This window comes from Erythrolamprus reginae, chromosome 1 (assembly GCF_031021105.1).
Source record: "Erythrolamprus reginae isolate rEryReg1 chromosome 1, rEryReg1.hap1, whole genome shotgun sequence".
NCBI classification, from domain to species: domain Eukaryota; kingdom Metazoa; phylum Chordata; class Lepidosauria; order Squamata; family Dipsadidae; genus Erythrolamprus; species Erythrolamprus reginae.
This window is the reverse complement of record NC_091950.1, coordinates 234400329-234414237: the sequence shown is the minus strand read 5'-3', so window position 1 is coordinate 234414237 and position 13909 is coordinate 234400329. Positions and strand designations below refer to the sequence as shown.

General features: G+C 40.4%; 1 protein-coding gene across 3 annotated transcripts in view; it reads left to right on the top strand.

Annotated features, from left to right (window-relative positions):
• The window catches only part of SPRED2 (sprouty related EVH1 domain containing 2), a 125785-nt gene extending 116771 nt beyond the window's left edge, over positions 1-9014 (top strand). For all 3 annotated transcript variants that reach the window (XM_070732566.1, XM_070732567.1, XM_070732565.1), the window contains exons 5-6: positions 2231-2380; positions 3166-9014. In XM_070732566.1, the coding sequence (XP_070588667.1) occupies positions 2231-2380; positions 3166-3819 (804 nt within the window). In that variant the 3' untranslated portion in view covers positions 3820-9014. The remainder of the gene's footprint in view (positions 1-2230; positions 2381-3165) is intronic.
• Positions 9015-13909: the final 4895 nt, after the last annotated feature.

Below are 13909 nucleotides of genomic sequence, written 5' to 3'. Positions count from 1 at the left end.
CAGTTTTGCAAGTTAGGATCACAGGGCCCCAGGCAAATTTGTTAAAAGCCTGTCTGGAGGCCCAAAACTGTATATTAGTAATGAAAGCATATTCTGGTAAGGATTTAAACATGTTTTTAATTCTTTGTCATTTCAGATGTACACATTGTTTATAAAGGGGATAAAATCCCATTTTATTTTATCAGAGAGAGAGAGAAAGAGTTTTCATATGCAGTTTCAGCATCTCAAAAGGAGTCCTTTTCATAGCCTGTGGTTTCTGGCTCTGGGTATTTCAGCATATCACACCACTTTGTGACTTGAGAATTCTCACTGTATTCCCCCCCCCCCCCAAAAAAAATTGCACATTGGTTGAGAATAAATAATTCCTGTTTCTTAGCTGAATGTGTAGTACACATTTGCTCTAAAAAATAATCAGAAATGTGTCCCATTTTTTTCTGGTGATTGAAAGTCAAAAAAATTAACCTGAGCAACATTAAGAATGACTTGGAATGCAAAGATACTTAGGTGAGATGGGCGATATAGAAACGTGATGAATAAATAAAGATAAATAAAGAAGTGTTACTCTTTTTTATTTTTCTCTGAATTGTGATAAACATAGATCTCTTTGAATTTGTCAAATGGGAGGCAGGTGGGTGGGTAGAAACTTGATGTTATGGCTATAATTTGTATAGCAGCAACTTAAATAGATTGGGTACATTTCTGCTTCTTAACATTAACATTTTAAGACCCACAAACTTTGAGCTATGCAGTCACTACATAATGACTCTTCTGATCTCTGCCAATAATAGCAAGCGGCAAAGTTTTGTAGTATTTTGACATACAACAGTGTTGTGTTCCCAATGCCTCCTTACTTTTCATGAAATAAGAAGTTAAAACAATGTGCTGTTAATGTCCTCTATGTAAATTAGACTGACTATTCAACTAGGTTTTTGCTACCAAAATTGTATACCATCTGGGTTCATAAAACAACTGTCAGGGTTCCAAATAGCATCCAAAATTAAATCAGAGCCTGAGGCAAAGTATTCCTCAAAGTTCCAGTTTATTAGCAGAGCCATGGTGGCACATCTGGGAGAAACATGAATCTGAAGTCCCCACTTGAAAGTCCAAGCCCTTTTCCCGACACCTCCAAGCCTATCAGGTTGACCAATCTTCATCTGCCAACTTGGCAGATCCACCCATCTCCTTCCATGCAGGTGCAGGAGTGCAAAGACAAAGGATGACCTTGACTATCTAGAAAGAATTTGTTATGGCTACATACAGCCTCGTGCAATCCCCTCTCCCAGATTCCCACAGTAAAGAATGCACATTAAAAGACTATAAAGTGTGTCTGGCCAGAGAACCCAACTAAAATGGCTTCGGCCTGAAAACAACACTAAATTAAAAACAATGGCTAAGCTGTGGTTCGGCCTGCTTTAGATATAACATTATATATGGATACAAAATTGTGACTTCTTTTCCTGGGTTTTAGGGTTTGACATAACTGGGTCTAGGACGTTTTGTCCTCTACCCTTGGCCGTGCCTCCTTCTCCGTCAACGTTCATCCTCAGGTGATTCTCCTCTGAGTATTCTCCTCGGTTGACATGCCCCCACCCATTTGCCCCAGGCAATGGGCCATGGCCCCTATGTCCCCTATGTCCCATGCACTTCGGCACAGTCAATTCGCAGAAGGACAATTCATCTTGGGTTTTTCTCTGCCCAGGACAACCAGTCATAGTATCACAGTGTTGGAATTTGGGGGAAGGGCTGCAGGCAAATGGCTTTAAGAAAACCAAACGCCTTTGGGGAGAAGGAACAGGAGAGATTTTTCCTAAAGCCATTTTCCTGCAGCCCTTCCCCCAAATCCCAACACTGATTGATCGCAAGATAGGTTGACAGCTAATTGTCCCAGGTGGTGAAAAATACAGGACGAACCCTCCTTCTGTGAATTGGCCGCATTGAAGCATATGGGACAGAAGGGCTGTGGCCCATTGCCCGGGGTGAATGGGTGGGGGCATGACAGGTGGGGAGAATCACCCAAGGAGGAACGCTAGCGGAGAAGGAGGCACGGCCAAGGGTAGGAGACGAAAAGTCCCATTCCAGACGTAACCAACTATGATTTTGGAAAAGTTGGTCAGCTTAAAATCTAGCAGCTTCCATTTAGGGAGGAAGGTCTATTGTCCATTGTCACCCAAATCTTCAGAACGATTGTATGCACAATTTAGTTAATATTGTCCCATTTGCTTTTTTACAGAATGCCACTGACAGTTCTTCTAACTCTTCTCAGAAAAGAGAGCAGCCTTTACGAACACTAGCATCTTCTCCATCCTTTGAGCATCACCGAATTTGCACCCGTGGCCACTTTCATGACCAGTTTAGCCCTGAGCATTACCATCAAGAACAAGTGAGCCTCTCTTTAGATTCTTTCCTTGCTGTTCCAGAATGCTGTTTTTTCTTATACTGGCTTGGCCAGGAAGCCTGGTGAATATCTGCATGTGTGAAAGCAGCATAGAGCTCTGAACATGAGCTCTGCCTCTATTGTCTTCCAAATCATGGCTAGCTGGGTTTGGGGAAATAGCAGAAGATTTATTAGGCTTAGTGTGTTGCCTATTTAAAATTCCCTATTTTTTTAAAAAAAAATGTTTTTCATTTTAAATTTAATTAAAATTTAACCTATTTAAAAAAAGGTTATCTTTGAAACCAGCTGTTCCCTACAGCTGCTCAAGATGTATTAAAAAAACCAACATTGTACATTTTGACTGTAACTGAAAATACATTGGCATTCTCTCCAAATGCTACAGTTCTGATTGGTTATATAGCCTAGCTTTCTAAATTCAGAAGGAATGTGTAATCTTGGGGTATTCAGTTAAGGCCACAATAAGTGGTTGCGGGAGTTATAATCCAAAACCCCAGTTTATATTCTGCTGTGGAAATGAAGCTTCAAGACACCTTTTCAGTGTCCTTCCCTATTCTAGACAGTATCATTTGAGGAAGGGTGCCTTTCTATGGGAATTATAGTTTTGTGTGCCACAATAATGTGTATTGTTGGTTTTTACTGTACATAGAATATTTTTAGCTTTCGCATTTACTTGTATCATTGTCTGTGCTGGTATCTCTGATAAATCTAAATGTCATACTCGTCTGCTTGCTTTTTTAAAAAAGTGCTTTCTCTTTCTCTCTCTCCTATAGTCAATCTTACGATCGTGCCAGCACGTCACCTTCCCCGATGATGACGAGGAGATTGTACGGATTAATCCAAGGGAAAAGAGCTGGGTGACAGGTTACGAGGACTACCGACATACCCCTGTGCGGGGGAAGTACATCGATCCCGATGACGGGGACTCCTACGTGCGGTTTGCCAAAACGGAGGCCTCGAAACACGACTACAATTACCCTTACATTAGTAACGCTGACTTTGATCGAGGGGGCGACGTTAAGGGTGCCGTGATAAAAACTCAGCCAGCCAGGTGCAAACAGCGGCGGCGAAAAGAAGACGGGGAAAGGTCGCGGTGTGTCTATTGTAGGGACATCTTCAACCACGAGGAAAACAGGCGGGGCCAGTGCCAGGATGCTCCGGACCGAGTCCAAAGCTGCATCCGCCGAGTCAGCTGCATGTGGTGTGCAGATAGTATGCTCTACCACTGCATGTCTGATCCAGAAGGAGACTATACAGACCCTTGCTCCTGCGATACCAGCGATGAGAAGTTTTGCCTCCGGTGGTTGGCCCTAATCGCCTTGTCCTTTCTAGCCCCTTGTATGTGCTGTTACTTGCCCCTCCGGGCTTGCTACCACTGTGGGGTGATGTGCAGGTGCTGCGGTGGGAAACACAAAGCAGCTGGATGACAGCGCTCCAAGCCAGCGAAAGGCCTGTTTTCTTCCCTTTCATGGTCTGGAGCATTCTCGGTTTGGGCCCACCTGAGCCGGCCTTGGGAGCCTGTTGGAATCTAGGAACCAGACGTCTCCTTCTCTTTCCCTCTCACTTGGCTGCTATGAATTGATTGCTCCCGGAGTTCTAACAGACTAATGTACCACATAGACGTTTGTATTATTGATCTATCATCCAGCAGGAGGTCTTCTGTGTGATTATTCCTTCCCTCCTGCAAGGAAAGCGTTTGGGATGGGAACGGTGGAATGGGACGGAATTTGGAACATCTCACTTGGGCTAAACCAATATATAGCAAGCTCGTTACACCCGTGGCAGCATATAAAAATGGGGCAGCCAGTTTGAGGGTATGGATTCTTGTGTATACCGAAGATGTTTGTGGGTAATAATTGTGCACCGCGGTAATGTAGGGCCAACAATCGCACAACCTCCAGTTCCTGAAAAGTCCCATCATGGGTTTTTTGGTGGTCGTCTGGGATTTTCTGATTTTTGAGGGTTCAAGCTAAAATGTGGGAAATGAGCCTTAGTATTACCTGTATTATATGTGAGAATCTGAGAACTCCTGTGATTTCAGACCAATTTTTATACACAAAGTGAAATCTTTATAAACAAGTTTCTCCTCTTCCTCTTTCCCCAGCCACCATCGCCTTTCTCTTCCAAATAACAGTGGAAAAATTAGCTTTGCGTTGATGTTCTTCCCAATTAAAGCAGTCTTTATGCTTTTTTCCTATCTGTGGCAAAGGGGGAGTTTGCATGTTTTGACATTGATGTGCACACCCGTGCACTTGTATACCTTGACAAGAAAAAGAGGGAATGTTGCTTTTAAACTTTGTCTACAGATCAGTATGCTAAAGATAAGGGAATGAATCCTCCTTCGTCCCCCGTCCCCCTTTTGGGAATCCAGAGTGTGTCTGGAATTAATCTGAGGTCTTATGCTTTCCAGACTAATCCAGAAATATAGGGAAGTCTCAATTGCAAGGCATTTCATTGGCCAGTGTCTTTGCCTTGAAGGCCTTTGAACCAATGAGGGTGCTTCAAATATTTTCTATCATGGAATAGGACATAGGACTGCCTGCACCTGGGTTTGTTGGGTATGGATTTAATGGAGCCAGAGGGCACCGCCGCTATAGCACTTGACAATCACTTAGGCAGGAAGATGGCTTTTTAAAAATCGTTCAGTTTCTTTCAATGGAAGTGCATTTATTTTTCTCTTTTTTCCCCCCTTTAAAGAAAAGCCTAAGAGGAATTGACACACATTGTCCCAATCATGAATCCAGAGACATTACAGGAATGGGGAGGGGAGAGTTAAAAGAAGCATTTACTCATGGTTTTAGTACCAATGCATGCTCTAGCTGGCCTCCCTCCCCCCCCCCCCCATTTTCTTTACTAACCTGCATCCCTTTGTTCTTAGGTGAAATTGACTGAGAACAGTTTCCCCATCCAGGCAGCGCGTATCTTCCATTTCTCAAGTTCCTGGGTCTGCACAGTAACCGTACTGTGAACATAAATAATCCCCACTGACGTTTGGGCCAATGTTACTATTTCCAATTCAGTGACATAATGCACAGGTAGGGAGAAAAAGTAACCGGGCGGGGTGTTTTCATGGTTTTTCGTGATTGGCCTAAACCAACATTCCCACCACCCCAACCCCAGCTATCTGCTGTGCAGACAATAGGATCAACCTGCAGTTGGCATAAGGCCACTCTGCTCTTCTCTCTCAAATGCTCTGAAACAGCATATTTGGCATCTGCAGAGAGTGAATGGTTCAAATCTGGACAAATCATCTTGCCCTGAAAGATACTAGGACCCTTCAAATATTTTAGTAGCCCTTAAGGTGGGCCCTGCTGGAATCACTAGGCACCCTAACACCGATAGGCAGTGATTTCCAATATAACCTGGTAGTGTATAAAGTGTGCATGCGTTGCAAAGCCTGTATCAAACCCACTTCTTTGATTTCTGAGTTGTAAAAAATACAGCAGGGCGAAGCGATAACCTTAATTTTGTGAGGTTTTTATTTTCTTTTAAAAGTCATGTCTTGCGTACAAGGCTTGTAATTAGCTGGGGAAATGATATTTTTCTAATATATGATGCGGAAATAGCAAAGGTTTTTATTCAAATGAATAAAGTGTAGAACAGTTTAGCTATAATATAGCATAGTACAATCTGAATATCCTGAGGCAGCTATAGGCGCTGGCTTGTGAGAACAGGGACTGCTGCTCCTGCTCTAGGCAGCCGACGGCCAGGGCCTGCGTGACCTTGGCCCTCTCCCACCTCTTCTATTGCACATTGAAAGAAGTCTTAATTTTAAAAAAGAAGAAGAAAAAAAGGAAATGGCTTTTAATTTTTGCCAAATAGCAGCAACCAAGAGTGAACGTGTTTGCATTGTTCCATGCAAAACAGGCCAGCAGCTCCTTCCGGGAGTCTTGTTGCTTTGATCTAGTTTAATTGCATATGCAACAATCTATGATGTTATGGTCAAATCCTGCAGCCAGAGGACCCCTGGTTATACTCAGGCATTGATTTCACGATCAGAAGACATTTCCTCCCCCCCCCCCTTGTTTTTCTGAAGCTCCCTGCTTTGGGCACTTCATTGGGCCAATCCAGAAAGACCTGGGCTGAGATCCAGCACCCTCTCAATGAGCAACCCTCCCGAACTCAACCTCCACCCCAAACCTTTGCCATGACAAGCTACTCTTAAACTCAGGGCACCTCAGGAGACACACTGGCTTGCGGGTGTCGGTGTAAAACCCAGCCTAAAAAGGTCTTGCATTCTCCTTGCATTGCCTTTGGAGGCAGGAACTGGTTAATAAACCTACCCTGTTCCCCTGCTGGCTGGGTCCTGTATTCCCTCCTGGCTGTATTGAGGTGATTTGATGCTGAAGCTCCTCGCCCTGTCACTATGGCCCTCCTCTGTGTGTGGGTGTGTTTTTTCCCCTTCCAGAACCCCTGGAGTTTCTTCTGACATCTTTGCAGCCTAACAATGAACACTTGGCTATAAAACCCTCCTATCGTAAAGGTAAAGTGAGGACAGTGCAAAGTTAGATCTTTCGCATCATTTGCAGAAAGATACTGGGACTGGGGCAATTAGTTTCAGTTCTGCATTTTGCTGCAAACCTACCTGATTTTTTTTTTATTTTCAGACCCATGCCTGAATTGAAATTAATTTACCTTTTGAAAATGTGCACTTATGCAAGAATGTTAGCTTGCAGTTCTCCAAACAAAAAAGACACAGTATCAAGGTGTCAGGAGAGAGGTGAGCGAAAATAATTAGAGTGTAGAATTGCCTTCTGCTGGGAAATATGCTTGCCATTTAGCACAAAAATGGTACAATAGTTGCCTAAATTTAGTGTTTAAAAAGATAAATACAAAGATAGGATAAGCCAGGGTTAAGGCTTGGAAAAAGGAGGAATTGAAATTCAACTTTCTTTCATCCTTAATAGCAAGTAAAAAATCTGAATTAGATCACTTCATCTTTCACATACACAGGGAACCAAATGATTTTTTTTCTTTGTTTAGCAGTAAGAATTCAGTAAGAATTCATATAATCTCCTTAACAGGTTAGTATACATCAGTTATTTAAAACATAATTCCTCAATTGCAGCCTTTAATATGTGAGTCAATTAGCTCTAAAATCTCCATTGTTCATGTTTCAAATTTCAAATTTTGGATTTGTATGTACCATACAGGCAGCATGACATAGTGCAAATGGAAATACTGCTGTTAAATATCTTTTTTGGGAAAAGTGCTAAATGCTAAAGGAAGCTCTTCACTTTACTTTAGTATTATTGTTGTTATTACAGTGGTACCTCTACTTATGAACTTTTCTAGATAAGAACCGGGTGTTCAATATTTTTTTGTCTCTTTTCAAGAACCATTTTCCACTTACAGATCTGAGCCTCCGAAACTGTAACCGGAAAAAGCAGGGAGAAGCCTCCGTGGGGCCTCTCTAGGAATCTCCTGGGAGGAAACAAGACCGGAAAAGGTGGGGAGAAGCCTCCGTGGGGCCTCTCTAGCAATCTCCTGGGAGGAAACAAGACCGGAAAAGGCAGGGAGAAGCCTCCATGGGGTCTCTCTAGCAATCTCCTGGGAGGAAACAGGGCCTCCACCCTCCCTGTGGTTTCCCCAATCGCACACATTATTTGCTTTTATATTGATTCCTATGGGAAAAAATTGCTGCTTCTTACAAACTTTTCTACTTAAGAACCTGCTCATGGAATGAATTAAGTTCGTAAGTAGAGGTACCACTGTATTATTATTTAAAGGGGGGAGAAAGTCATGGGGCAAATGCATATTTTATGTGCCTGACAACAAATGACAACCCTCCAAAGGGTGACTAACAAACATCAAGCCAGCCTCAAAAATCAAATAATGGAACAACTTTATTATCCTAGTGATTGTTGCAAAGTTGTCCCATTTTCCTGAATTTCAGTAAGGTATTTCCTCCTCTACGAAGCACAACACTACAGAAGATATGTTAAGGATTGTCAAGGTTCCCCATTTGAATGCCCCTATTTATTTCGTTAAAGCAGCTAAAAGTTTCCATCTTGCCGCCTCCTGTAAATTCCTTCTTCCTATCTCTACCTTGGCTTTCTTTGAATCCTTGGCACTTTGTTTTATGTTCCTTCTTTCTCTCTGTGCGTTGGAGCCAAGAGGGTTGTTTTGGGAAGATGGCTTCCGAGGGGCACGAGCAGAAATGGAGGGAATTGGGGAGGGGGGTGTAAATATTTCCCATTGATCTCCACACTGGAGCTGATCAGTGTGTGGTTTTATCCTCCTCTCAGTTTTTCAGTACTGACATTAATCATCTGAGAAATGATTCAGATTTTATTTTTGTATCTGTGGTAACAATCCATTAACGAAAAGGTGGGGTTTTTTCCCTCAGTTGTGATTTTTTTTTTTTTCAAGCTATTGCTCACGTTAACAGATTTAAGTGCCTGAAGCAACCTTCCATTATGTATCTGTATACTAAAAGTTAAAAACTCAGTTGTATTGATTTTTATAAGCCTTTTTACCTCTGTGTAAAGAATATATATACAAGTGTATGATGTACATTTTAGTTCTTAACTTCTTTTTTATTGTTTCTAATAAGTATGATCATTGTAGCTATTGCTTTAAAAATGTATCATGTAAATACAAATACATCATATAAAAACAAGTAAGTGTTTTTCATGCTTTGACAAACTGGACACTTTAGTTAATTGATAAGATCCAAGACAGACCTCTTCCGGTTTCTAGGACGCATACGTGCCAGAAACCCAGAAGACAAACAGGCAAGGCCGTAAGTGCCAGGAGTTATGGCTTTGTGGTGCCACCTTGGGCACACGTCCCATAAGTTTTCCATCCCGGCTCTAGGGTATATTTCTTATTTCTAAAATACACTGCTCAAAAAAAATAAAGAGAACACTTAAACAACACAACATAACTCCAAGTAAATCAAACTTCTGTGAAATCAAACTGTCCACTTAGAAAGCAACAGTGATTGACAATCAATTTCACATGCTGTTGTACACATTCAACTTTGTACAGAACAAAGTGTTCAATGGGAATATTTCATTCATTCAGATCTAGGATGTGTTATTTGAGTGTTCCCTTTATTTTTTTGAGCAGTAGATATACACTAGCATTTTTTTTATTTTTTTTATTTATTTGTTTTCACAAAACAGTTTCTTAGCACACAATAAATCTTAGTGTGAAATTGATAACCGAGTCGGTCCTTATCAATACAATAAATATATAGACTTGTATTCCTGTCTTTTTTTGGCAAAATTCAGCTAAACTTTAATTAAATGACTGTAGGTGAGGGTATGACAGACTTTCCTAGAATTCAGACAATATGACTCTGAGAAGATGCTAATTTCTGGCTTGAGATCTGGGTGACGTGGTGGCTACATATATCTCACAGGCATGTGATGGATTTTTTTTGTTGTAACTTTGTGCAGTTATTTTGGACAGCCCACTGAATAAATATATTTAGGATTGGCTATTCAACTATAAAGATTATAGGTATTTATATCTGCAAATAAGCCTCATTGTGATGCCTTTATTTTAACACTAAGCATTTCTCAATGCTTGATATTGATGATGGGAAGAGACACCATCAAACGAGAATGATTTCATGTTTTCTGAAACTTCATTAGGTGTTAAAAACCATTTTGAGAGTGGGTTATGGTTACAAGTTATTCCTTGAAGTAATATCAGAATTCTCCACCTCCACTTAAGCAGATAAAAATCAATTTCCTCTTCTATTCTTGCATTTTGGGTTCTGAGAATTCCTTCCGTTATTACCGGGCTCCCTTCCCACAAATAAGTATTCAGTTTCCCAAGTTAACCAAATCAAGAGTGAGACTGCAATTATGAGAAGCTCAATAGTGGTAAATATGTTCTTGTTAGGAAGAGTTTGCAAGGGCAGTCTAATGGATGATCTGGATGTGTGGCCCAGGAGCCGCTAAGTCTGCTGTTTGTACATAAGTCGTAATGGTTTCCTGTTTTCTTTTTGGTGAAAGCATGTCCTTGAAACTCCCGAAGTTACAAAACATACCAAGCTATCAACACTTTTAGTTGGAGGACTGATTTCTGTCGTCAAAAACATTTTGATAATGGCTGGTTTCCCCAGGAATAACTACAGTGTCAAAATGTAGCAAGAAAATTTATAAAAAGATGTAACATTCAAAGAGTTTAGAGGCAGGGACTTCACAATCTCACTTGGAGTTAGTGTTACGAATGCTTTTTGATCAGACTGCCCAGATAGCAGGAAGCTTTCGCAGCTATACAAAGCCTCACAATTTAAAGCAGATGTTGCTCTCAGATCTTCTCTTAGTTCTCAAAAGCAAAACTAAATTTCACAGAACTTTTCTCTTAATATGTGCGCCTAGAACCTGGACTTGTGTCAAATAAGTCAGTTTGGAAAATTAAACATCCTGTATTATTTCTACTTTGTTAGAGGAATCCGTATTTCATGAAGATGGCAGTGGGTAAACAAAATCATGTGAATAAATATCATTTGAGAATAAAGCAGTGATGTCATTAGAGGATCCCCATATAAGATGCCTTTCCAGTGAGGATGAATGATATATACTAGGGACAGTGAAATGGGTATCATTTAAATTGCATACAGAAGATAGAGAATTTTATGGTAAAAGATAGAGACAGAGAGAGAGAGATGGTTGGTAGTTAGGAGGTGTTATGGTAGGCAGACAGATAGATAGATAATGGATGATGGATAGATGACAAGTAATAGATAATAGATAGACCATTGCGACAGTATCTGAATTTATTCAGATACCATTTCACATGCTTCTTACTAACCATTTGAGCTTTTCTGGTAGAAGAATTCAGTTGGGAATACCCATATTTAATTCAAAAGCATTCTAACATAGACAAAATATGAAATCATAATACAGTACTTCATTTAATATCCACTAGTCCACATGCCTGATACTGTTCCAGTAGCCTCCACTCTTTGTTTTCACAGCCCAAACGGATGCTTTTAGCACTGTCTACTCCAGCGGGTTTTGGCCTAAACAAATGGGTCTAGCAAGGAGAAACATTACAGGTCCCATCTTTCTGGGGGGTTCAAGGAACTAAGGAAAGGGTGTGCTTCATTTTTGTTGGCCTGTAGAGTTCATACTGACTCTTTCTGTGCTATTTTCCCACAAGCTTTCCCTTGATATGAGTTGTGTACAGCTTTGTTTTTTTTCCTACTGTACTGTTGCATTTTTATTTTATATGGGGTTTGTTTTATGTTTTGCTATGTGAGCCACCAGGGGTTGTTCTGAATTACAGTGACATATAGGTAAGTTTAATAATAGTATTTTCATAGTATTTTGAGAATGTAATCCAAAACATCTGGAAGTCACTGAGTTGCCCACTCCTGTATTATTCAAAGATGAGGAGGTGTCTGGTTGCATTGAATTAAATTAGTAGTAGATCCTTGGAACAAACTTCCAGCACACGTGCTTGGTAAATCCACAGTAACTGAATTTAAACATGCCTGGGATAAACATATATCCATCCTAAGATAAAATACAAAAAAATAGTATAAGGGCAGACTAGATGGATCATGATGTCTTTTTCTGCTGTCAGTCTTCTATGTTTCTAAAACTGTCTGTGCCTATTAGCTATGCTACCAGACACTATTGGGAATTGTCATGCAATTCCAGCTGGTTAGACATGGGTTTCTGTCCTCCACCGCACAGCAACATGGTGAGTAAAGATATTAGTAAACTTTGTGGAGAGGTTTGAAAGAATTGAGGTAGTGGTACTATATTGAGCCAACACTGTTTCATCAGAGCATAAGACAATCATTTGCAACAAGGCATCATTTACAAATTTGACTGTCTGTTGAATATTATACTGCAAGTCATATGAACCAAAAATATTGATATCTAACATTAGGCATCACTAAAACTAACAAGAAAATGTGGCTTCTACCTTGCATGAGAAGAAGCCCTAAGGAGAAGGCAAGTTGCCCAAAGTTATGTTTTTGAAGATGGACAGTTGTGTATCTTTTAAGTCAATCAACATAAGCAATCTAAGTTGACCTTTAAAGCAGAACTCCAAATTATCTTTGTTATTGTTGTGAGTCTACAGAGAGGGGCGGCATACAAATCTAATAAATAAATAAATATCTGAATCCCTGAAAAATATTAATCAGCTGCTATGCTTTTCTAAGCTGGGTGTAAAACTTGCTTGGAAATTTTCTAAATTTGGGGGGCATTTCTTCATTGCCAGCAATGCAGCAGGGTTTGCTTCTAAAGAAGAAAACAATAACGAATCTAAAAAGCTTTTTTATTTTATTTTTTTACATTTGTCCAACAGAGATTGGGGAGTTAGCTTCATTTTCATTGTTTCTGATTAGTGAAGACCACAGGGTAAATAAATCTCTCTGCCTTAATGCCGTTGTTCCAACGGTGCAGAAGTGAAAATAAATATAAAACTACTTGGCTTTTAACCAAAGAAAGATAGTTCAAAGGATGGAAACTGTATGTATTTTTGGTGGGCAGCTTTGCCTCCGAATTTTTAGTCTTTCCGTGACTTGCATTTCTGGACATGAAGGCACCACAACGCTCATCAGATTTTGTCAATCTTGGTTGCTGTGAACTTTGAATGATATGACAAGCTTGGCTGTTCTTGCTGATGCTGATTCTAAAACCCAGATAAGTTGTAGATTGTACTATTAAACCATGGGCAATTCATGTAGCCTCAGAGAAACAACTCCAAGAGGAGGAAGGAAGGTATTATATTTTCAGATTCCATCTGGAAAAATAACAATTGCTTGTTTGTGCTCTGAATGAACAAAAATAATAAAAATTCTATTTTTGATGTATTTCTGGAAATGGCAGAGGAAGACATTCTGATTCTCAAGAGATATAATTTCCCCCTCCCCATGTGTGGGGATAAAATGGTTTTCTTCTTCCTTCAGGTCAGCCTTGAGTCTTGGCAGTCGCCTGGATTAGTCCCTATTGCTTTGCTTCTAGAACTGAATAGAATAGAATAACAGAGTTAGAAGGGGCTTTGGAGACCTTCTAGTCTAACCCCCTTTGTAGGCATGAAACCCTGCACCACTTCAGATAAATTGTTTCCAACCTCTTCTTAAAGACTTCCAGTGGAGGCAAACTGTTCCATGGATTATTGTTGTAACTGTCAGGAAATTTTTCCTTAATTGTAAGTTGCTTCTCTCCTTGATCAGTTTCCACCCATTGCTTCTTGTTCTACCCTCAGGTGCTTTGGAGAATACTTCGATTCCTCTTCTTTGTGGCAACCCCTGAAATATTGGAACGCTGCTATCATGTCTCCCCTAGTCCTTCTTTTCCTTAAACTAGGCATATCTAGTTCTTGCAACCTTTCTTCATATGGAGCTCAAGTGCCTTAATCACCTTTGTTGCTCTTCTCTGTACTCTTTCTAGAGTCTCAGCATCCTTTTTGCATCATGGCAACCAAAACTGAATGTAGTATTCCAAGTGTGACATTACCAAGGCATTATAAAGTGATATTGACACTTCACATGGTCCTGATTCTCTGTTACTGCAGCCTAGAACTGTGTTGGCTGTT